The 23,978-nt window shown below is 50.0% G+C and overlaps 2 protein-coding genes across 2 annotated transcripts in view; one reads left to right on the forward strand and one right to left on the reverse strand.

The window, feature by feature from the left end:
- The window catches only part of ITIH5 (inter-alpha-trypsin inhibitor heavy chain 5), a 60,048-nt gene extending 45,903 nt beyond the window's left edge, over positions 1–14,145 (forward strand). The window contains exons 8-15 of the mRNA XM_038741419.1: positions 1,275–1,443; positions 3,945–4,254; positions 5,879–6,444; positions 6,891–6,944; positions 8,238–8,354; positions 8,978–9,355; positions 11,391–11,702; positions 12,066–14,145. Coding sequence (XP_038597347.1) covers positions 1,275–1,443; positions 3,945–4,254; positions 5,879–6,444; positions 6,891–6,944; positions 8,238–8,354; positions 8,978–9,355; positions 11,391–11,677 — 1,881 coding nt within the window. The 3' untranslated portion in view covers positions 11,678–11,702; positions 12,066–14,145. The remainder of the gene's footprint in view (positions 1–1,274; positions 1,444–3,944; positions 4,255–5,878; positions 6,445–6,890; positions 6,945–8,237; positions 8,355–8,977; positions 9,356–11,390; positions 11,703–12,065) is intronic.
- An 810-nt stretch (positions 14,146–14,955) lies between these two features.
- The window catches only part of LOC119921069 (store-operated calcium entry regulator STIMATE-like), a 31,686-nt gene continuing 22,663 nt past the window's right edge, over positions 14,956–23,978 (reverse strand). Inside the window, exons 5-8 of the mRNA XM_038741415.1 lie at positions 21,460–21,572; positions 19,361–19,444; positions 18,221–18,349; positions 14,956–15,666 (exon numbers count right to left, since the gene is read on the reverse strand). Coding sequence (XP_038597343.1) covers positions 15,508–15,666; positions 18,221–18,349; positions 19,361–19,444; positions 21,460–21,572 — 485 coding nt within the window. The 3' untranslated portion in view covers positions 14,956–15,507. The remainder of the gene's footprint in view (positions 15,667–18,220; positions 18,350–19,360; positions 19,445–21,459; positions 21,573–23,978) is intronic.

The following is a 23,978-nucleotide window of genomic DNA, read 5'->3' on the forward strand; positions in this document are numbered from 1 at the left end:
TGTTCCCAATTCTCCCTTCTCTCCTCTTCCACCCCTCCACTTCACTCTTCAGGTCACCCCCTTCACTCCGAGAGGGGAGGGGAGGGGACCCAAGTGGGAAGCTCCACATTCTGGTGGCTGAGCATATGTACACTTAGAGTTGTCCTTCATATTCAGTTCATCACTGACAATGAAGATCGTGTGTGTGTGTGTGTGTGTGTGTGTGTGTGTGTGTGTCTGTCTGTCTGTCTGAAAAGGCCAATGCAAGATCCACAATCCCAGCCCTATAATAGGCTCACCAAAAGGTTGTCACTTGTGCTTATTGTTTGCCACGACTGGTGCCGTTTTCTCTTTTTCTCCCTTGCCTCTCTTTCCATGCAAACTTTTGTGCAGAGTTACTCCTTTCTCGATGGCCGCGTGCTGTCATAAGCTATTGCCTCCCAGTTTTGAGCTGGGATGCAGCATCGTCGGAAGTTTTATCACATCTTTGAAATGCTTCCTCTGCCCTCTGTGCTTTCTGATGACCAATTTCAACTTTCCTTACAGCAACTGTTTGGGTGTCTTGCTGTCAGTCATTTTCCTCAGGTGTCCCACCCAGCATAGTTGTGTTAAGGTGAGCATAGCTACAATGCTAAGAGACTGACTTCATTTCAGAGCTTCATTCTTCATGGGGGGCTGAACATCTAGACTGTGCCGACCATCTCACCACCGGCCCCATTCTCTTCACCCATTTTTCTCCCCAGCGATGGTTCTTTCTTACCCTAGAAAACACTTGCCCCATGTCTTCTGGACAGAGCTGGTGGCTTATTTACAAAGTGACTGCATTCTTCTAGAAATTATCCAAATAGCCTGCTACCCCAAGACTCCTTATCCCTTCTCAGGAGGAGGAGGAGTAGGCTGTTGCTTTCAAGTACATCTTGTTGCCATGAAAGGATCCGGTTGGGAAGTCCAGAATGCAGCATAGCCTAGTGGATAGAGCACAGGCTTGGGAGTCAGAAGGATCTGGGTTCTAGTTCCGTACCCACCACATGTCTGCTGCATGACCTTGGGCAAGTCACTTCACTTCTCTGGGCCTCAGATACGTCATCTATAGAATGGGGATTAAGATTGTGAACCCCATGTGGGACAGGGACTATGCCCAACCTGATTTGTTTGTATCCAACCCGGTGCTTAGAACGGTTCCTGGCATATAGTAAGTGCTTAAACAATACCACAATTATTATTATTATTGTTGTTGTTAGTATTAGCCGATGGGAATTAGCTCAGCTGACTGACCCGTGTCTGCCTCTGTCTAGACCAAAGAAGCCCTCTTCACCATCCTCCATGACCTGCGGCCTGAGGACAACTTCAACATCGTTGGGTTTTCCAGCCGAATCAAAGTGTGGAAGGACCGACTGGTGCCCGTCACACGCAACAGCATCAGGGATGGCAAAGTCTACATCCACCATATGTCCCCCAGTGGAGGTAGGAGAGAAGCTTGCAAACTGCCCAGGAAGCAGAGGCAGGCTGTTTGCGGGTTTCCTCAGAGGTTAGGCTGAGGTCCCTAAAGTATCATCTGCCACTCTGGTCCTTGGTGTATTCCCCCAGAGCCAGCTGGAGAAGGTTTTTTTTTCTTTTTTTTAAATGGCATTTGTTAAGCACTTACTATGTGCCAGCAGCAAGCAGCCAGTAGAGAAGCAGTGTGGCATAGTGGAAAGAGCACAGGCTTGAGAGTCAGAGGTCATGGGTTCTAATCCTGACTCCACCACTTGTCAGCTGTGTGACTTTGGGCAAGTCACTTAACTTCTCTGGGCCTCAGTTACCTCATCTGTAAATTGGGGATTAAGACTGTGAGCCCCACGTGGGACAACCTGATGATGATGTATCTACCCCAGTGCTTAGAACAGTGCTTGGCACATAGTAAGCCCTTAACAAATACTATTATTATAATTAATGGCCTTGGCTTCAGCCTGGACTGCATTAGTCAGGCATTTATTTTCTGAAAAGAAGCAGGAAGTTCCTTGGATTCTGACTGCAGGAAGGGACCTCCACACCCTCCTGCCTCGGTCCCCATCCAAGGTGGTCAAATAAGCCCAGAGGAAAGAGCCAATGGGTCCAGGGAGGCTCCCCTGCCTTCTCTCATCATCCACAGACAATGAAGCCACGTACTAAAAGAGGCCACGCAGGGGAGGAATCGGGGCTAACAGGATGCCCTGCTGTTCTTGAGCTATGGTGTTATTGCTTTCGGAAGGCAGTGGGACCTGCCTGGTTCAATAGTTGTGCAGTAATTACCCTTGGGGGAATGGAGCAGAGCAGGAACAGAGCAGAGCAAGCCTGTCCTCTGGTGGGCCTCTCTGCAGTGCACACTCCTGAAAGGTTCACACTCCTGAAGCCGATGTGCTAACTGTCCAGATTCACTTCTGATGAATTGCTGCTTAGGGCACTGATTTTTGGCTGGGATCCTGCCAAGTCCAACGTGGAGATAAACTGCTTTCCTGGATCATGGGGAAATTGAAGGTTATTCCGCCGGGGTGGGGGTGGGGGGTCATTTAACTTCTAGGTGTCTCAGGATCAGCATCTGTAAAATGGGAATTACACACCTGTTCTCCCTCCCTCCCTTTTAGACTGTGAAGCCCATGTAACACAAGGACCTTGGTCTGATCTGTCCCAACACTTAGAGCAGCACATGACACAGAGTAAGCGTTATAATTATTCACATCAGATTAGAGAAGTTTGATGGCTTCTTTGGAGACTCCCAAGGTCCTTAAAGACGCTTTCCCGAATCCCTTATCTTCCTCCTCAGTTTGCCTTCATCTCTTCCCTCTTGGAGCGGGATCAACTATTCACCAGTATTAACTAGCTCCTCCTCTCATTGAACTCCCTGCACCTGACAGTCCTGGTCTGAGCCTGTTTTCTGCATCCCTCTTCCTCCTTCCCAAACCAACTCCTTGAGGTTTGCCACAAAGAACTCTCTCCATTCTTTGGAAGACAGAGTTCTGGGAAGCTCGGCCAAGCAGCCACTAAGTGGAAATTGAGTGGATTGAGCCCACTGATTCACCGTCTGGCCAGGCACCATGGTTTCCTTAGTGTTACAATAATGATGACAACATTTATCAAGCATTTACTATTCATTCATTCAATCGTATTTATTGAGCACTTACTATGTGCTGAGCACTGTACTAAGCACTAGGGAAGATATAAGAGAATCAGATGGGGCCTAGTCCCTGCTCCACACAAAGCTCGCAATCACACAGATAGGGAAAGTAGGCAAATTATCCTTATTTTACAGATGAAGAGACTGAGGTCCAGATAGGATAAGCTACTGACCCGAGGTCACACAGCAAGTCAGTGCCAGAGATCTCCTGATTCCCAGACCCATGGTCTTTTCCAGTAGACCATGCTGTCATCTCAAAGAGGCTTCCGAGGAGACAGGATGGCCCACTTATCCAAGAGCCAAGGCTCTGAGTAGATGGAGCTCAGGGTCCACAGTCCTGGGGGTAAAAGAAATCGGTCTGAACAGACACTTTCCTATTCCTTTTCTGTTTGGTTGTCAGATGCCCCTGTGCCCAGGGGTGTGTAGTGGCAGATGGATGTGGGGAAGAGGTTGTAACTTGGAAGAGAGGGCAGAGTCACCGTTTAGCAAATCTTAATCATCTATGGAGGCTGGGGTGGCGCAGGGGAAACACAAACAGCAGGCTTAAAGGAAATCCGCAGAGAAATCCCAAGTACCGTCTCCCTCAGCCACTACCTCATAACACAGCGCAACCATCAGTGGCCAGGCTGATGACAATTCCCCATTTCTCTCTGACCCAGCCTGCCTTCTGGTGGAGGTGCCCACCTGCAGCATGGTGGCAGGAAGGCCTGAGTGAGCAGGGAGGAAGGCCAAAAGCCGAGGGCCCAGGTGGTGAAGGGTTGACTCGATTGGGCCTCCGTGGGCGAGGAAGCCTAAGGTCAGACTGACCGCGCTTTGCTTCCGTGTCCCGCAGGCACCAACATCAACGGGGCCCTCCAGACAGGAATCCGATTGCTCAATGACTTCGTGGCCCACAATGACATCGACGCCCGGAGCGTGTCCCTGATTGTCTTTCTGACAGACGGGAGGCCCACCGTGGGGGAGATCCAGACCCCCAAGATCCTCAATAACACCAAGGAGGCCACCCGGGACCGAGTGTGCCTCTTCACCATCGGCATCGGTGACGATGTGGACTTCAAGCTGCTGGAAAAGCTATCCCTGGAGAACTGTGGCATGACCAGGAGGGTTCAGGTGGAGGCCGACGCAGCAGCCCAGCTGAAAGGGTGGGTGGTGCAGTTCTCGCTGAGCGTGGTGGCATTGATTGGTCTTTTTTTTTTAATGGTATTAAGTGCATCGATCGGTCTTTGTTTTAATGATATTTAGGCACTGTATTAAGTGCTGGAGTAGATACAAGCTAATCAGGTTGGACACAGTCCTTGTCCCACATGGAGCCCACAGCCTAAATCCCAATTTTTCAGATGAGGTAACTCAGGCATAGAGAAGTTAAGTCATGGGTTCAAACCCTGGCTCTGCCAATTGTCAGCTTTGTGACTTTGGGCAAGTCACTTAACTTCTCTGTGCCTCAGTTACCTCATCTGTAAAATGGGGATTAAAACCGTGAGCCCCCCGTGGGACAACCTGATCACCTTGTAACCTCCCCAGCGCTTAGAACAGTGCTTTGCACATAGTAAGTGCTTAACAAATGCCATCATTATTATTATTATTATTAAGTGACTTGCCAAAGGTCACATAGCTGGTGTTAGAACCCGGGCCCTTCTGACTCTCAGGCCCATGCTTTCTTCTTGCTGAAGGATGTGAGTCAGAGCAAAATGGAGCCCCGAGGTCCTGTGGAGGCTCTGCCCATATACCGCTCCAGGGCTCAGCCATGAAGGAAGGGGTCTGCCCTTCCTTGGTTGGGTGCTTAGGAAGGAGGAATGCATCGAGCACTGTCGTAGATGCTTTGGATAAGGTGCTAACAAATGGATTCAGATCCTGCCCTCGGGGGTTAGTGTCACATTAAAATGAGTCAAAACACACCCAAACCTTCAATCAACCAACAGTCACAAATACATTAGATTTGATTCTTATGAGGCGCGGGTGATGGATGGTGTGAAGAAAAGGTGGGATTAATTGTGGAAAACTTCCTGGAGGAGGTGGGTCTGGAGCATCAGTCGAGAGGGGGGGCCATCATCAGGCAGAAACTCCTCACCCTGGGCTTCAAGGCTCTCCATCACCTCGCCCCCTCCTACCTCACCTCCCTTCTCTCCTTCTACTGCCCAGCCCGCACCCTCCGCTCCTCCACCACTAATCTCCTCACTGTACCTCGCTCTCGCCTGTCCCGCCATCGACCCCCGGCCCACGTCATCCCCCGGGCCTGGAATGCCCTCCCTCTGCCCATCCGCCAAGCTAGCTCTCTTCCTCCCTTCAAGGCCCTGCTGAGAGCTCACCTCCTCCAGGAGGCCTTCCCAGACTGAGCCCCTTCTTTCCTCTCCCCCTCGTCCCCCTCTCCATCCCCCCATCTTACCTCCTTCCCTTCCCCACAGCACCTGTATATATGTATATATGGTTGTACATATTTATTACTGTATTTATTTATTTATTTATTTTACTTGTACATTTCTATCCTACTTATTTTATTTTGTTGGTATGTTTGGTTCTGTTCTCTGTCTCCCCCTTTTAGACTGTGAGCCCACTGTTGGGCAGGGACTGTCTCTATGTGATGCCAATTTGTACTTCCCAAGCGCTTAGTACAGTGCTCTGCACATAGTAAGCGCTCAATAAATACGATTGATTGATTGATTGATTGATCAGTCGGATGTGAGGCCTGGGTGAGGTTGGGGTGGCATTGAGTCACCCGAAACACACAGGCTCACCACCACTCGTGCTGACAAGTCCGCTCCCTTCCAGGTTCTACGATGAGATTGGGACCCCATTGCTGTCAGATATCCGGGTGGATTATCCCGCCAGCTCAGTGGAACATGTCACCAAGAAGCTGTTCCCCAACTACTTCAATGGGTCAGAAATCGTAATTGCCGGGAAGCTGGTCGACCCCACCCTGAACACCTTGCATGTGGAGGTCACAGCCAGCAACAGCAAGAAGTTCGTCGTGCTGACGACGGATGTGGCTGTGGGGGCCCCGAGGGGGAATGAGGTTTCTGGGGCGGCGCCCCGCGCCGAGGCCGAGGGTGGCGAGGACCCGAACTACGTCGAGAGGCTCTGGAGTTACCTCACCATCAAGGAGCTGCTGACGGCCTGGCTGAAGAGCGACAACGAGCAGGAGAGGGCCGATTTGATGGAGCGGGCCCGGGCCCTCGCAGTGACTTACCATTTCCTCACCCCGGTCACCACCATGAAAGTCAGGGAGACGCCGGCTCAGGCTGGGAAGCCTAAGGAGGCTGGCGGTGGTGGCGATGCCGCGGCGACGGGCCCCGGAGATGTGATGCAGAGCTTACACGGGCAGGACGTGCGACCGGGTAAGATACGAACAGGCCTCAGTGCCCTGGGGACCTCGGGTGGACCTCCAGATCGCAAGACTGTTCTTGCTTTGGTTTCCGAGACAGGGTCTGCTTAGATGTGGAGAACCAGGAGAAATCAAGACCAGAAAGTTTCTCGGCCGGGGAGCGATCAGTGACGCGGTTATTTCAGATGGTGGGAAATATGAGTAATCTGGGACAGAGTGTATTTTTAGGTCTCAATTATCCAGATGATTTTGAGGGCGTAGATGATTTTGAGGATATAGGGTCTGGGTTCATACCCAGGCACCGTATTGGGTTAAAGTTGGTCATGTCTCCCTGCTCCTCAGAAACCTCCAGAGGTTATTTATCCATCTCTGCGTCAAACAGAAACTCGTCATCACTGGCACTCAATCAGCAACCTTCTGCTTCACTCACAGTAATAGTGACTCTCTCCTCCCTTCCAGGCCCTGTCCTCAAGGAAAAAGGAGGCCCAAGGATTCACATTTCCAAAACTTCAGGTATGGAGAATTCAGACAATTAGCTGCTCCTCCCTGGGGTGGGGTGGGGTGAACTCCTGGGCCAATCTCACTCCCTGGGATGGTCCAACCAGGATCCCATCTGTCTGCCCACCCCCGCCATCGACACTTCCTATGCTGCACAGTCGTAAATATCACTGGAAAAAAACCTCCAAAGAGGACTCCATGAAGGAGAACCACCACACCAATGGGGAAAAAACCCAGCACTTTTAGAGAACTGTGCAGGTTTCTGCAAGCCTGTTTGTTTCAGCCCTTGTATTAGGCCCTTTTCCAGCATCCATCTTATAAATAGCCACCAGTGATCCTCAAATAGCTTCGGCCTTGGAGGGGAAGAGTATAACGGCAAAGTCATTGCATCCCTTGGGGGTAAAGGCAAACTGTCCTAGTTTTAACAAAAAGCTAAACAGAATGCCTGCAGAAGGAGATTTTTCCTCTTGGAGGAGTATGGATCTGTATACCTGAAGGGTTTTTTTCAGTGTCGTACTGATTCCACACAAAGTCAACTGAGCAAATTATAAAGCCTAGGCAGTTCTGTAGATCATTCTTTCCAAGAAGTTGACTCTAACTTTTAGACACATGCCTGTGAAACCCGCCGCCACCCCCAACACACACATATATCTGAATGTTTGAAACTCTCCCTTTTGGAGAATCAATGCTAGTAATGACTTTCAGATTTCTTATGAAAACAATCCGTCTCTCCCCATGAAATATTGGATAGGATTTGTGTCAAAAATGCGCCAAATAAGCAGATACAAATCACTCCCGCAGCTTAAAAGGAGAGGTTCTGATTATGTAAAGGGAATTCCAAAGCACATGCTAGGAATCTGCCAAACTTGTGCTTCTGAGACTTCAGTTTCTCCAAATTCCAAGTAGCCAGATCAATGATTCCCGCTGAGCTGAGAACCCTTCACAGACACTGCCACATTCTTCCAGGGCCGGAGCAACTCCTCAGGGGGAAATTGGCTATACTGGAAAGTCTCCGGTATTCTTGGAGCAGGCAGTGATTTGTTAAATGGTGGTGTGAGGACCTGGCCCTCCTGGTGGTCAACTTAGCACTGGAGGGTAGCCCCTTAGAGACAGGTCCAAAAGGCCAGACAGCCCTGGCCAAACTGAGAGCCCCTTGAACAGATAAATCAATAAGAAAAGAGACCCAACCAATGGAGAAGACTCTTCTTACTTGCTGAGATGTCCCTCTCCCTCCTCCTTGCCACCTCTGCCCCCCAAGCCCCAGATCCCATCTGAGAGTAAATTTGGTTTCATTTTCCACTGTGGCAGCGGACGGAGACCCTCATTTTGTAGTGGATTTCCCCCTGAGCAAGCTGACGGTCTGCTTTAACATCGACGGGCAGCCGGGAGACATCCTTAGGCTCGTCTCCGACCACCTGGGCTCCGGTAAGTGGGCGGGGGGGGAATCGGGCATTGAGGGTATCTGTTTCTGTGAGCCCGTTGTTGGGTAGGGACCGTCTCTATATGTTGCCAACTTGTACTTCCCAAGCGCTTAGTATGGTGCTCTGCACACAGTAAGCGCTCAATAAATACGATTGAATGAATGAATGAATGTAGTCAAGAATCTGACCCAGTTCTGCCATTAGTTGGTAGCTCTCTAGGGGCAAAGCCCATGGTTTCTCCTTCCTCTGTAATTTCTTTTAAGCCCCAGTGAAGGGCTTGCCCAGAGTGAAACCCCGATGATGGCTGAGTGATAATTGACTGGCAGATGCCTTCCCTGGTGGCTGTCAGAATCCTAATTTTGGCAGCCAGGAGCCTTGATTACCTAGCTCCCCTTCCAACCCCTCTCCCCTCAGCTTCCACATCTGTAAAATGGAACTGTGGATTGAGGAGCTGTGTGGCTTATTGGAAGGAGAACGGGCCTGGTCATCAGAGGACCTGCATTCTAATCCCACTCTGCCAGTTACCTGCTATGTGACCTTGGGAAAGTCACTTAACTTCTCTGTGCCTCAGTTACCTCATCTGTACAATGAGGATTAAATACCTACTGGGTCTTGTCTCCTTGTGAGGTGTGACCGTGAACGGGGAGCTGATCGGAGCCCCAGCCCCTCCGGGGGGCCACAAGAAGCAGCGCACCTATTTCAGCACCATCACCATCCTCATCAACAGACCGCGGAGGTGGTACCTGGAAGTCACCCCCAGCAGGGTCGTCTTGGACGGCGGGGACCGGCTGGTCCTCCTTTGTAACCAGAGCGTGGCCGTGGGCGGCTGGGGGCTGGCGGTGTCTGTCTCTGCCAACGCCAACGTCACGGTGACCATCCAAGACACCATCACCTTCGTCATCCTCCTCCACCATTACAAGAACCCTGCCCCCTACCAAAGGAACCACCTCGGCTTCTACATCTCTGACAGCCACGGGCTCTCGGCCGGCTGCCACGGGCTTCTAGGTGAGGAGTTGAGAAGGAGCGTGGCATAGTGGCTAGAGCACAGGCCTGCGAGTCAGAAGGTCATGGGTTCGAATCCCAGCTTCGCCACTTGTCTGTGTGACCTTGGGCAAGGCGCTTCACTTCTCTGGGCCTCAGGTACCTCACCTTTAAAATGGGGATTGAGACTGTGAGCCCCACTGTGTGCAACCCGATTTGTTTGTATCCACCCCAGCATTTAGTAAAGTGTCTCACAAATAGTAAGCACTTAACAAATACCATAATTATTACTTATTATTTTTAAGGAGTTGGGTTTCTTGTCCCATATGGCCTAAGTGGTCCAGAGATTTAGCCTTGAGCATTGTGGACCAGCGGAACCTAGTGAAAAAAGCTTAGGCCTGGGAGTCTGGAGACCTGGGTTCTAATCCCGGCCCTGCCAGTTGCCTGCTGTGTGACCTTGAGCAAGTTACCTAACTGTTCTGTGCCTCAGTTTCCTCATCTGTAAAATGGGGACTAAATACCTGTTCTCCCTCCCCTTAGACTATGAGCCTCTTGTGGGATAGGGATGGTGTCTCACTGTTTTATGTATCCCAGTATTTGGCATAGGGCTGGGCTCATAAGCGCTTATTACAGTGCTCTGCACACAGTAAGCGCTCAAATATGATTGAATGGATATAAGTCCTTTTATTGGTATTACTAGCATTGTTATAGTCAGGGAAATACTGTCCATTAATGCTTTCTATCTGGGGAGCCAGGCTGGGTTGTGAAACCCTGTCCTTACAGGTTGGGGTCCTGAGAATGTAAGAGTCTCCTCCCCGGGACCATCCGGTCTTTCCTTACATCCACTTACGTGGGTGGGAATGTACAGCCAGAATCCATACCATTTCCATCTACTAACCCTTCCTAAGTCTATTACCCTGACTTTATCAATCAGTCCATCACTCAGTGGCAGTTATTTTGTTTATTCAGACAGTTTTGACACCTGTCTATATGTTTTGTTTTGTTCTCTGTCTCCCCCTTCTAGACTGTGAGCCCGTTGTTGGGTAGGGACCATCTCTATATGTTGCCAACTTGTACTTCCCAAGCGCTTAGTACAGTGCTCTGCACACGGTAAGCGCTCCATAAAAACGATTGAATGAATGAATGAATACTATGCATTTGGGAGAGTATATAATCTTGGCTCACAACTTTTCTTGAGCCCTTCAAATTTTCCCTGGAGTAGAGCTAACCTTTGGTTACATTAGTAGTGTAATGATTAATAATGCTATTAATGATAATATCTCTTTTGGGGTCCTACACTTTTCCTAGCCCACTTGCATATCAGTGATTTCATTTTATCCCCTCAGTATTCCTATGGAAATTGTGTCACAGAGAGGTGAAGTGACTTGCCCATGGTCACACAGTGCATCAGGCCAGAGCTGGGACTAGAACCTAGGTCTCCAGCTCCCAGCCCTGTCTCTTAGGCCACTGCTGCCTCCCTTAAGTAGCATAGTGTGGACTGCTCGTCCTTGAATTTCCCCCACCATTCTTGCACCTGAGGACATTTCTTACCCACCCAAATTCCTACAGTGTCAAATTCTGTGCATCCACCGCCCACTGGGTGTAGGTGCATTTCCCTTTCCAAGCCCCAGACTCAGAGACCCCCATCCCAGTTCACCAGGCAGCCTCCTTCCCTCTCCTCACGTGGCGCTTATGCCTAGCCCTCTACTAAGTGCTGGGATTGATAAAAGATAAGGAGATATGACAGTGTCTGCCCCGGCAGGCTCACAGTTGAAGAAAGGAGAACAGGTATACAATCCCCATTTTACAGATAAGAAAACCGAGGCCTAGAGAAGCCAATTGACTTGCCCAAGGCCCCAGAGCCGTGCTATTGCAGTTGGATTTCTTCCAATCGATCTATAGTATTTAACACTTACTATGTGCAGAGCACTGTCCTAAGCACTTTGGAGAATACAGTACAACAGAGTTAGCAGACACAAGGAGCTTACAGACATTACTAGGAATCTAAATAGAATATAATACATATCTGACTTGCCCCACTCCATTTCTGCTCTTCTAGGTCAGTTCCTGAACCAAGATGCGAAACTTATCCAGGCACAGCCCCCCGACCCCGCCAGCCCGCAGGGTGGCCCAGGCTCCGAGCCCATCCTCCAGGTGAACGGCCACAGGGTCCCAGTGGTGTGGAAGCAGAGGAAGATCTACAACGGAGAGGAACAGGTCGACTGCTGGTTTGCCAAGAACAATGCGGCCAAGCTGATTGATGGGGAGTATAAGGACTACCTGGCAGTCCAGCCCTTCGACACCAAGACCAGCTTTGGGGATGGGGCAGCCGACAACAACCTTTGAGATGTGCAGCCTGGGGGGAAAACAGGTGGCAAGGTGCCCTCGCTCCACCCACCCCCCACCCTCCGGGGTCGCCACACCATGGGTCTTCCTCATGTTTAACCTCCCGCCGTGTCCCGGCTACTTCCTGGACCTCCCACCTCTCCCCTCCCCCTGGCAGCAGCCCCGGTGATGTACTAAACAGATGCCGTGGGGCAGCAGACTAAATTGTCCCCACCCTGCCGTCCCTGCCCCAGCCAGACAACGGTGAGGACGGAGCCCACCGGGGATCGGGTCCCCAGGGTAGTGAGCACAACTGAAACCAAAGCCTGAGCACCACTCCCAGTTTGCACCAACTGCTCATGTTGACCTCAAATGACCGGCATCTTCAACTCTGCTCCTTGCCTTTCAGTGGCGGCTCCCCGATCCGGTCCTGGCACCCAATTCCTGATCTGCCCAGGCCCTCTGGGGGCTAGAGGATGGAAGACTGGTGGTGTTCCATCCAGAGGAACTGGCTCCTGCTGTAGTACCTCGTTATAAACAAATTACTCTGTTTCCACTGAAAAAATCATTTAAGAGAATGGATCTGGCCTAAGGAGGGATGCCCATCCTAGCCTCCACCCACCTCAAAGCTGCTCAAATGGGCTGGGCTATTCCCCATTTGTCCCCCAAGAAGGCCCACGTGCAGATCCACAGTAGAATGGGCAAAACCTGCTGCCTCTAGATTGAGGCTTGTGCAAAACCCTGGGCCACTGTCAGTCGGTCATATTTATTGAGTGCTTACTATGTACAGAGCATTGTACTAAGCGCTAGGGAGAATACACTATAACAAGCTCCCACCCCGAGGGCCACTGCGGAGGGCTGTAAATTGCTCTGAAGTGGGGGAATCGCCTTCTAGCAGCAGGTGGCCAAAGGGTTAACCTGCACACTTCCAGCAGAGAGCCAAAGAACCAGAAAGCGCTTTCACAACCCAGGATCACTTCCAACATCTCCTCACCACGCCTTACTGAGGGGTCAGAGGGAGGTTGTGTCCGAGCATTTCAGACCCTCTCTCCCGGCTCCCAGCTCTAAGCAGGGACTGGTGAAAGCCCAGCGCCCCATCTAAGGGAGCAAGATACAGTAGTCTCACGCAAAGGGGGAGGGCCAATCCTCCACCTTCCTCTTTCCCCAAACATTTGCCAACTTCCTCTCAACCCTGTACCTCCTCCCTCTCCTGCATGGCTGGCTGACTGACAGCACCCTAGGGAAGCGGATGGCTTAGGGCATTTAGAGTGGGCCAGAACCAAGCAGCAGGGAGCAGGCTGGACTCTGTCCAAACAGATTTCACTGTGCGTGCCTCCCTTGATAGAGAAACACAGAGAGAGAGAGAGATTCCTCCCCCTACCAAGAGCCCTGCCAAAGTGACCCTTCCTTTAGGTGGGAAAACACTCTGCACTGAGGGCAGAGGGAGCAGGAGCAAGTGGGTTAAAGGCCCTTCCCTGAGGGAGCAGCTGAGCCCTGCAGGCTCAGGCCTCTCTGTCTCTCACGCTCCTGGCAAGGCTGGCTGGGACCAGTTTCTCACTCCACCTAGCTCCCCGGCTCAAGCCCCGCTGGCTCCCAGACAGGCGGGACTACATGGCAGAACTTCAATAACTTGCAAGTGGGGGCCTGGGAAGTAATATGGACTTCAGCTGAACTGGGCTTGGACTAGCTGATGTTTTTAGGAGAGAGGCCCAGGACCTCTGGTTGGCTGAGGAACAGTAGTTTTTGGAACTTTGCACTACTGAATAAACTGATATTGGACTTTAGGGGACTGTACCCCAGGTTTAGGCTCTTGGGCTTTGTAAGCCAAGCTAGGCCTGGGATAGAGTAGAACACACCAAAGCGATCTCAGAGAACACTGGCACCTGTGGATCCTGGTAGCAGCAAGGCTAGAACCCTTCTCCCTCTCCCCTCAAAGTCTATACACCCAGACTTCCTATCCCATCCAGAACGTTTCAGCTTCTACTGGGACTTCAGAATTCCTCCTGGCATGCTAATCCCTTTTAGTTCCTTCCCACTCCTGGCAGAGGGCACTAGGCAGCTTGTGTCTTCAGCAGCCATAGCAGTTCAGATTCAAAGTGGTCAGACATTGGGGAAATGCCCCCCTGCCCTATCACATTCCTTAGGGACAGGCTGGGTGCCATCGTGGGTGAGCAGACTGGTCCCAGAGTTGTCCTCAGGGAAACTTTTGGAGCAGGGGCAACGGGGCCAACTGCCCAAATTTAGCCAACTATCCCAGTCTCAGCAGCTCAGGTCCTCCTGAATCCATCTCTTCCTCCTCCAGGGCCACACCCCATTTGGCAGCAGGCACTGATCCTGTTTAGGTAACGGCGGATGCTGTTAAAGCCCTGAACCTCCAGCCCTCATCGAAAGGCAGGAAAAAAACAAATAAAAAACATTGGAAGACTCACCAGGACAGGGGCCACTCCATTCTCTGCATAAGAGCCCCATCCCAATAAACATACTTTACATACCAGTCACGTTCTTTCCTTGGCCCAAGGAAGCCTGGTGGAGAGAACATGGCCCAACCCAGTGAATAGGCAACAGTCACAAGGGGGAGAGAGCTATAATAACTTCATATGGAAGAGCTTAATCTGACTGACAGCACAGAGAGAGGAATACAGATGTTTTTCAGTACCAGCTTTGCCTGGGGCTGCACCCAACCCCAATTCCCCCTCACAGTCCTCCAGTGTTGCATTTGCACAGTCCTTAGAGAATGAGCAGCTGGTGGTCTCCACTGCTTAATAATAATGGTATTTGTTAAGCACTTACTATGTGCCAAGCACTGTTCTAAGCACTGGGGTAGATACAAGATAATCAGGTTAGACCCACAATCCCTGTCCCACATGGGGCTCACACTCATCCCTATTTTACAGATGAGGTAACTGAGGCACAGAGAAGTAACTTGCCCAAGGTCACACAGCAGACATGTATTTCCTAGCCACCCCAGGAGGAATCAAGAAAGAGAGCCAGTCTCCTTTTTCTCCATGCCCAGAGAGTCACTTCCTAGACTGATGGGGGTAGACCACCAGGCCACTGGGGAAACATTCATCAGCTGTTGCTTGTACAGGTGCTCTCATGGCTAAGATTAGGCCTTAGCCCTGGACCTGTTCTCTGTCAAAGGGCATCCTGTACTGAGGGATATTTTCTCTACTCACGTAGGTGTCCTGGCCCCAGCCCCCACAACAGGCCCGGGGGAGGACGCTGCTGCCACAGCTCTTCACACGGACACCTGTCTTACTTCAAATGTTTATTACAATCTGTACAAAAAAAGTACCCCCCTCCCAGAAACCCAGTTCATTAGGATACAAAGAGTTCAAATGCCAGGGATTTTTGCATTTTCTTAAATAAGTTAGAACACCAGAGATATCTTTGAGACATCTGTGCTTGTAAAAGGCAAGAATGTCAGGGCCCGGCCTGGCATTTTCAGAAAAATAACAGTTAATGTTAGGGCTTCACCCAGAACCCTGGTTCTCTGAAGGCACCATCAGCTGGCCCCTCTCAGGGCCTGCAGGGAATGTGCCACTGCCAGAGGCCAGGAGGGGTGAACCAGAGGGTCCCGGCAGAGAAGGAGCTGTGTGAGTTACCGAGCACATCCCCTCCCCACTTCCTCATTGCCTCCGGCCCCAATCCTGAGCCCTTCAGTTAGGTCGGCAGCTGGCTGCAGTGGGGAGGAGGCTGTTCGTGGCTGAAGGTATCTTTTTTTGACACCACCAGACAAGAGTCCTTCCCTGCAGCCTCCATCCCAACCCGACTGCTCTCACTCCTGGGGAGCGGCCCTAGCCGCCGCTGGCCCACGACAGCATCACTGCCGCCGCCTGCAGCTGGCGTTCTCAAGGCACAGTCGGCCGGCCACCTGAGCCCTGCGGCTGGTCCCTGTTCCCGTCTCCGTTGCTTTGGCCTTGGTCACCGCCAGCGGGATGCCCCTCCGCTCCCGCCAGATTGCCACCAACTCCACGTCGGTCCATGGCCAGTTCTGAGCTGAGCAACACCTGAGGAGGGTGGAATCAGAGCAAAGGTCATGAGTGAGACCAGATGAGGTGGGTAGGAGCAAGGGGGAAGGTCCCGAACATAAACCAAGATGGATGGAAAGGCCAAGGGATTTGCTCACCCAATCCCCAATCAATCAGTTGTATTTGAGCACAACGCTGTACTAGGTGCTTGGGAAAGTACAATAAAACAGAGTTGGCAGAATTATTCCCTGACCACAAGAAGCTTAAAGTCTACACGGGGAGACCAGTACTTTTCCAATCATCCAACCAGAAAAATTTGTTTCCCAGGCAAAAACTTTCTGCTCTAGCCTCGGAGGGCAAATTTCAAGCTAGTCACACACATTAAACCTCCTGCAAAGGTAGGCGAGGGGATTTTTTTCCAGCCTGGAATGGCGGCTCCATCCTTCCACCCCCTCACTCCTCACCCCTGACCCACCCAATCTTACCCCACTGAACTTCCCACCAAACACTCCTGTTCCTGATTTTAACCCTGCCTACCTCTTTCCTTCATCATTTCCCACTTTGGGCATATGAGGAACCTGTAGGTAGTCCTGCCTCTTCCCCCAATTTAGGTGCTTACTGTGTATCAAGCACTGAGGTAAATACAGCATAATCAGGTCAGACACAGACCCTGTCCCACACTAAGCTCACAGTATAGGGGGAGAAAAAACATATTTACTTCCCATTTTACAGATGAGGAACCTGATGCACAAAGAAATTAAGTGGCTTCCCCAAGGTCTAACAGAGGGTAGATGGCAGTCAGGATTGGAACTCAGGTCTCCTGATTTCTAGCCCATGCTATCCCTTTGAAGAGGTACCCAACATGCCAAATTTGATTCTGGTTTCAGGCCCGGGACAGATGAATCTCTCAGCTAAAAACAATATAGTAAAATTGGCCTGATTAATTAAGCATGGTACACGACATACAGGCAGCCTAGTTTGCACACAGGCAGCTTGAAAGTGTTCATTTCATGGTCTAATGGAAAAAACCTGGGTCTAGGAGTCAGATGGCATAGGTTCTAATCCCAGCTCTGCCATTTGCCTCCTGGACACCTTGGGCAAGTCACAACTTCTCTGGGCCTCAGTTTTCTCATCTATAAAATGGGGATTCAATACCTGTTCTCCCTCCTACTTAAACCATTTACCCCATGTTGAACAAAGTCAGGATCCAATCTGCATATACTATGGCAGCCTATTGTTTATGCATATTTGGCACATAGTAAATGCTTAAAACAAATGCAATTATTATGGGAACAGAAAGAGGTGACAGGTTATGCAATTTTTTTTTTTTTTACCCCTTCTGATTTTTTCTCTCCAAGTACCTTTTCCCTTCCAGTAAATAGTTTCTCTCCCAGACCTCTCTGGAAAGTCCAAGAGAAGCAGGCCCTATGATTCCTCCCCTAAGATGAAAAAGTCTTGCCCATATAGCACAGACCTGGGAGTTAGGGGACTTGCATTCTAATCCCAGCTCTGCCACTTAATGCTTATTGTATTTAAGTGCTTACTCTGTGCCAGGCACTGTACTAAACACTGGGGTGGATACAAGCAAATCAGTTTGGACACAGTCCCTGTCCCACATGGGGCTCACAGTCTCAATTCTCATTTTACATATGAGGTAACTGAGGCCCAGAGAAGTGAAGTGAATTGCACAAGGTCACACAACAGATAAGTGGTGGAGCCGGGATTAGAACCCAGGTCCTTCTGACTCCTAGGCCCATAGTTGATTCACTACGCCATGCTGCTTCTCTAAGTACCATCACTCCTCCTCCACCTCCTCAAGGAGCCTGGATGTTAGCCCCACCTCTGCCACTGACTAGCCCCCAGACCTTAGGCAACAAATCCAGGACTTAGTTTTGCCACCCCTCCAAAGGAGTACACTAACAACTTCCCTTCCCCCAGCCTCCCAAGAATAATGCAGACGATTGGTGCGAAGTGTTGGAGGCCCTGGGAATCGGCATCCACTGGGGGTGGGCTGTGGTTGCCATAGTTAAGGATTTTTCATTCATTCATTTAATCGTATTTACTGAGCACTTACTGTGTTCACAGCACTGTACTAAGCGCTTGGGAAGTACAAGTCAGCAACATATACAGACGGTCCCTACCCAAAAACGGGCTCACAGTCTAGAAGCAGGAAACAGACAACAAAACAAAGAGAGAAGCAGCCTAGCATTGTGGCTAGAGCCTGGAGTCTGAGAGTCAGAAGGTCATGGGTTCTAATCCCAGCACCCTGCCTGCTGTGTGACCTTGGGCAAGTCACTTCGCTTCTCTGGGCCTAAGTCCCCTCGTCTGTAAAACGGGGATAGAGACGGTGAGCCCCATGTGGGACAGGGACCGTGTCCGACTCGATTTATGGGTATCTACCCCAGTGCTCAGTTTAGTTCCCGGCACTTAAGTGCTTAACACACGCCGCAATTCTGACAATTATTAGAGAGAGAGGGCGGGAGGCTGGGGACCTGGATGGGAGGGGGTGGGGGGTAGCAGGGGCCAGGTCCTGTCTCGGTCGGCCAAACCACCCGAGGGGCGAGGGGTCTGAGGGGAGGGGAGATCTCCTCACCTGATACTCTTCCTCCTTGCGTCCTCGCAGACCCTCCACAGCCCAACTGCTCTGCAGGTCAACATCGTCGTCTTTCTTCTGTTTGTATTTCCTCATGATCAGGCTGTCCACCACCCAGAACATTATGGCCTTGAAAAGGAAGTTATCCAAAGTGAATTTTACCACCCTTTGGACACATATTAATTTCAGTCCTACAGGGACTGGTTATGCTGTTATCTCTCTCTTTCCCCCACTCCATTCCAAAAGGAAACTAGACTGGGGTGTCCACCTCCCAACACCTCCTTTTTTCCTGTGAAGCCTCGGGTAAGCTGAATTTGCATGTCACCAGACCCACTGTTCCTGGGTGGCCTTTACCCTAGTGGACCCCACTCATGTGATGAATTCCCAGCTGTTGGGGACCACAGGAGTAGCTCTGAGTTGAGAGAGAGAGAGAGAGAGAGAGAGAGAGAGAGAGAGAGAGACCAAGCAGAACAGTAGCTACAAAGTCCACTTGTTCCAATCCCCACTGTAATGAATGGGGAGAAAGGAGAAAATATGGCTGGACAGGGCTCCAACTCTGGCCCTGCTGCAGGTCTTGGAGCTCCACAATCTGCGGAGCAGCCTTTGCAGCCACTTCATCCCCTGGACCGGGTGCATCATGAGGTGGGACAAGGGCATGCCCCACTTGACATACCCCACCCTCCCCTCTGACTGCAGGGGGGATGAACTAAACAGTGGCCCCAAGCAGAGCGCCACATCTGCTCTCCAACCCCCGCCTCCGGGCCCTGCGCAGCCAGGCAGCTCTCCAAAGCCATCAGAGGTTCGGGGTCGTTCACAGGGCTCCAGGAATTGGGCAGGGCACATCCTCCAACAGCCTCTAAGACGCCACTTAAGCACACAATCCTTTAGAAGAACTTCCACCAGACCATCTGGGGCTCGTCTCTCTCGCTCTCCCTCCTGGAAGAGTGCAGTCTTCTGCTGCTTTCAACTCCCTCCCCCGGAGGAAATCCAACCTCTGGCCAACTCTTCCTCTTCGGAAGGTGCCTCTGTCTCTCTCCCATCTAAAAGGCCATCCAGAGTTGTTTTGCCCTCCTGCCAATCCTGTCCCACGAGGAAGGGCCCAAGATCATCCAGAGCCCAACCAGCATCCCCCGCACTCACGTTGACTATGAAAGGCACAATGAGCATGACCAGGATTAGCTCCAGCTGTGGGTCCGGGATGTAGTCCAACAGAATCTCCTGTAGCTGAAAACGGGAGAACATTGAACCCCAAGTAAGCCAGGGGGAGAGATCAAACCGCGCCATCTGCCCTGGAGAGGAACCCACCTGACGGCAGCGTTTTGCCACTACCTGTCCTTGGCCATAGTCGCCCCTGGCTTCTCCCACTGGCCCAGCTGCCAGAATAGTCAGTCAGTCATATTTATTGAGTGCTTACTGTGTGCAATTTAACATTATAACATACACATTCCCTTCCCAAAATGAGCTTACAGTATAGTGGGGGAGACAGACATTAATATAAATAAATTATGGACATTCAATCGTATTTATTGAAAGCTTATTGTGTGCAGAACACTGTACTAAGCACTTGCGAGAGCACAATGCAACAATTAACAGACACATTCCCTGCCCACAATGAGCCTACAGTCTAGAGATGTGCATATGTCCTGTGGGGGTTGGTGGTGGGGTGGCAGGGAGAGAATGAATAAAAGGAGCAAGTCAGGGTGGCACAGAATGGATTTGAGAAAAGGAAAAGAGGGCTTAGTCAGGGAAGAACTCTTGGAGGAGATCTGCCTTCAAAAAGATTTTGAAGAGGAGAAAGTAATTGTTGGATGAGGAGGGACAGCTTTCCAGGCCAGATGCAGAAGAGGTCGGCAGCAAGATAGACGACATCAAGGTAGAGTGAGAAGGTTAGCTTTAAAGGAAGGGGAGCAGGGGAAGCAGGACAATGTATGAGGGGGAGCATGGACTCATGCAATGAGATGGCAGGTGTTTGTGTTCTTCAATGACCTTGCATTATGGAAAAATCATCTTCTAGGAGCCAGTGATTCAATGGGCACCAACGGGCTGCGGCGAGAAGGCAGCATGGCCTAGTGCCACGCTGGGAGTCAGGAGAACTGGGTTTTAATTCCAGTTCCACCGGGTTGCCTGCTATGTGACCTTAGAGGTCATCTAACTTCTCCAAGCTTCAGTTTCCTCATCTCTAAAATGGGGAGTTAGTATTTCCCCTTTAGACTGTGAACCCCATGTTGGGAAGGGAATGAATCTGGACTGATTGTATTGTATCTACCCCAGCGCTTAGTAGTAATAATAATAATAATAATCATAATAATGATAGCATTTATTAAGCGCTTACTGTGTGCAAAGCACTGTTCTAAGCGCTGAGCACTGTTCTAAGTGCTGGTACAGTGCTTGACACAAAATAGGCACTTAGAGAATGTGTCTGACAACTCTGTTGTATTGTTTTCTCCCATGCATTTAGTACAGAACTCTGAACAGAGTAAATGCTCAATGAATTTTATTGATTGATCAACCAATGCCATTATTATGGTTCAAAGATACCACCACGATGGACATTTCTGTTACAAATTCTACATTACTGCTACGTCGACTGCTTGCAGAATGTTGTAAGCCTGCACTACTCAGTGGTATTTTACTGTCTGAAGTACTGTCAAGTTCAAAAACTGCAAAGAAGCTCAGAGCCTTGGACTGGGAGCACAGAAGGTTGAGGCATAAGCCAGGAAGCTAGGCAGCGTCACACAACTGACTCCACAGGTGTACCTACACAGTCCTCTAATTCCCCAGATCTACTTGAGCCAACTTGTGGTGTGTGCTAGATCCAAATAGACTTGTGAGGTGGGAAGAACGTTCCCTGATACTGCCATCATTTTCCAAGCAAATCAAGTAATGAAAACATGGATTATAGCACATTCAAACAATTAGTACCAGTCAGCAGAAATGCCTGGATCACAGTGTTGAGGAAAAGTGTGAATAACCAAAATTCACGGATAATCCCCCAACCTCCATTTAACTAACTGTTCCTACTCCTTCGCTCCTTCCCCAGGCTTTTACCTGAACTGCAAACAAGGAGCAAAAATGCACTGATTTGAGTTTTATCTCCTTCACCATCCAGCCTGTCTCCTCCAAGGAAGCACTCAGAGGAGTGCCGTCACACGTCTGCAGCTCAAACCAAACGTCAAATCTCAGGGCCCCATACCCCCCACCCCCTCGACACCGCAGGGGAGGCCGAACTTCGCTCCTACCTTGGTCCAGCCGGGAACAAGAAGCACAAGGCTAACAGCCGTCTTCTCGAAGACCATGATCAGCAAGTAGAGCATGCACTGCCCAATCCAGGCCGCTGCTTGGGGAGGGTCCCCTGGGGGGGAAGGCAATGAAAACAGGTGCACCTTGAGGGCAAGAAACATCACTGCTCTGTTTGGAACTCTTCAAGTGCTTAGCACAGTGCCTTGCACCTCGGGGGTGCCCAGGCGATAGTATGACAATGACCCCAGTGTGGCAGAATAAATAGCAAACCATAAAGAATAATTTGAGGTCCGCTCCTGAAGACCATCAGGATGCTGAGTCCTGAGCACTTTGGAACCATTCTACCTGGCTACTGGAGACGTCTGATGTTCCTACTGCACATATCTGAAGCATGAGAAAGTGTCCGCCTGCTACTGCAGTCCCTATCTGTCCCTACTTGAGAAGGGATTAAAGCAGGCACCATTTTCCGTAAAGCCATCGGGTATCTTTCACTGCAGTCCAGAAAGATTGGAGGTGAGCACTGCCTTGCAGGGATCTCTAGGTGGTGAATCCCCAAAGGATAGAGAAAGAGGACCTGGCTCAGGGAGCCACCATTTTGTGTTCAAGTTGGGAAATCAGGACCTCCGTTCACCAGAAAAATCCCTGAACTCGAGAAAACTCCTTCTCTGAGTCGAGAGGCGGGCAGATCAGGTAGTCATCAGGCACTCACGGTGAGGAGAGGCTAGTAGTGACAAAAGATCTAAAAAAGGGGATGGGGGCTCTGTTACCCAAGGCTTTCTGGATAATGCAATTGGAAAATCAACACTCATTAAGCACAAATGAGGCTATTACCTCTGACAGGTTACAACTCAAACAATAATTAAAAGCACATTTCCAGAAGCTTAGATACTATGTAATGCATCCTCATTATCCCACAGAAGAGGTCTCCACAAAGACCCCAACAGGCATTAATTAGCTCTCCAGGAATTTCCCGATTGTCATTTGGCATTTTAATCTAATTTTCCTCACTTAAATGAAACAGAATCCAGCAATAACTCCCTCCACATTCTCCTCTATCTCCCCATTCTTTCAACTCTTAGTAATAAGGCCTTTCTCCAGGAAGGCAAGCTCAACTCAGCACTTACACCTGGTTTCTGTCTGTGTGTTCATTGATAAATTCCCCAAAGTCTCCTGGACCTTGGAAACTTCCCTTTCCCCACTGCCCAATCTGCTCTGAGTAGACAGAAGTGGCTCACCCATTTCTAGCAGTCAATGATCTCAACACACTAGACACCCCGTTTTACAGATGGAAAAGCTGTGACCCAAAGAGATTGGTCATAGGAAGTAGCAACAGGGCTACTGATCAGGAAGCTCTAATGATAACTACCTGTTGCTTTCTCATTATTACCATCTCTTTCCCTCCATGAGGCCCAACTCCACTCTCTGTACATCCTTTCCCAGCCCATGCCATACACAGTGACAACTCCCTTATCAAATGGAAACACATCTTGTTTACCTCAGTTGGCTCACTGTCCACACAGGGATCTCACAGCGAGGGAGGAATGTGGAACTGACTGAAGCTATTTCTAAGAGCTCAAGTTGCTTGTTAAATGCAAGCCGGTTGCATCAGTGCTAGATAAAGGGTGAGGCAGGCTGACAAGCAGAACTATCTAAACGGCAAAGGGAAAGCAGAAACGCCAGCTAAGTCAATCTACTTGGGGTTATTCTTTCCTTTACTGGGGCATACGTGGGCCTGGCTCTGCAGAAATGGAGGGAAGGACCTCAAGGTGAAAACAAACCACTGGTCACCTGGATCCAGACAATGGACATTTCCACAGGCAGCTCAAAAATCTCCACAAACAGAATGGGATTTGCAAACTAAGAGACCTGAATGTTTTTCAGTGACCCAGGTTATTCCTAAGGATGAGATGATTATGATATGTTATGCACTTATTGTGTGTCAAAAACTGTAATAAGCGCTGGGGCTGATACAAGATAATCAGATTGAGCCCAGTCCCTATCCCACTGCCCACAGACCTTCAGACACAGCTAAAGAAGAATTTGGGTCTCATCACCTTAATAACCAATCAACCAATGGAAATGATTTCTTACACTTAGAACACTGTTCTAAGCACTTGGGAGAGTGCAACAGAGTTGGTAGACATATTTACTGCCCCCAAAGAGCTTACAGTCTAGAGTCTAATAATAGTACTAATTATAGTAAGTGGTATTTGTTAAGTGCTTACTATGTGCCAAGCACTGGGGTAAGGGCTGGGATGGATACAAGATAATCAGATCGGTCAGAGTCCCTTTCCCTCATAGGCCATGGTCTCCTAATTCCAGACCTTAGAGTTTTGGAAGCTCTTAGACTTGTCTGGATTGAATGAGGCAGTAGACAAACAGATGACTTCAGCTTCTTTGGCAGTTTTCTCCACGGAGAAAATGATCTAGAAAAGATGCATCTGCCCACACTTGTCTGCAATCAATAGCCAAGATGGATTTCATGACATTAATTTATTAGGTCATTGGCTTCTTCCTT

Source organism: Tachyglossus aculeatus (assembly GCF_015852505.1).
Source record: "Tachyglossus aculeatus isolate mTacAcu1 chromosome 12 unlocalized genomic scaffold, mTacAcu1.pri SUPER_6_unloc_1, whole genome shotgun sequence".
Lineage (NCBI taxonomy): Eukaryota > Metazoa > Chordata > Mammalia > Monotremata > Tachyglossidae > Tachyglossus > Tachyglossus aculeatus.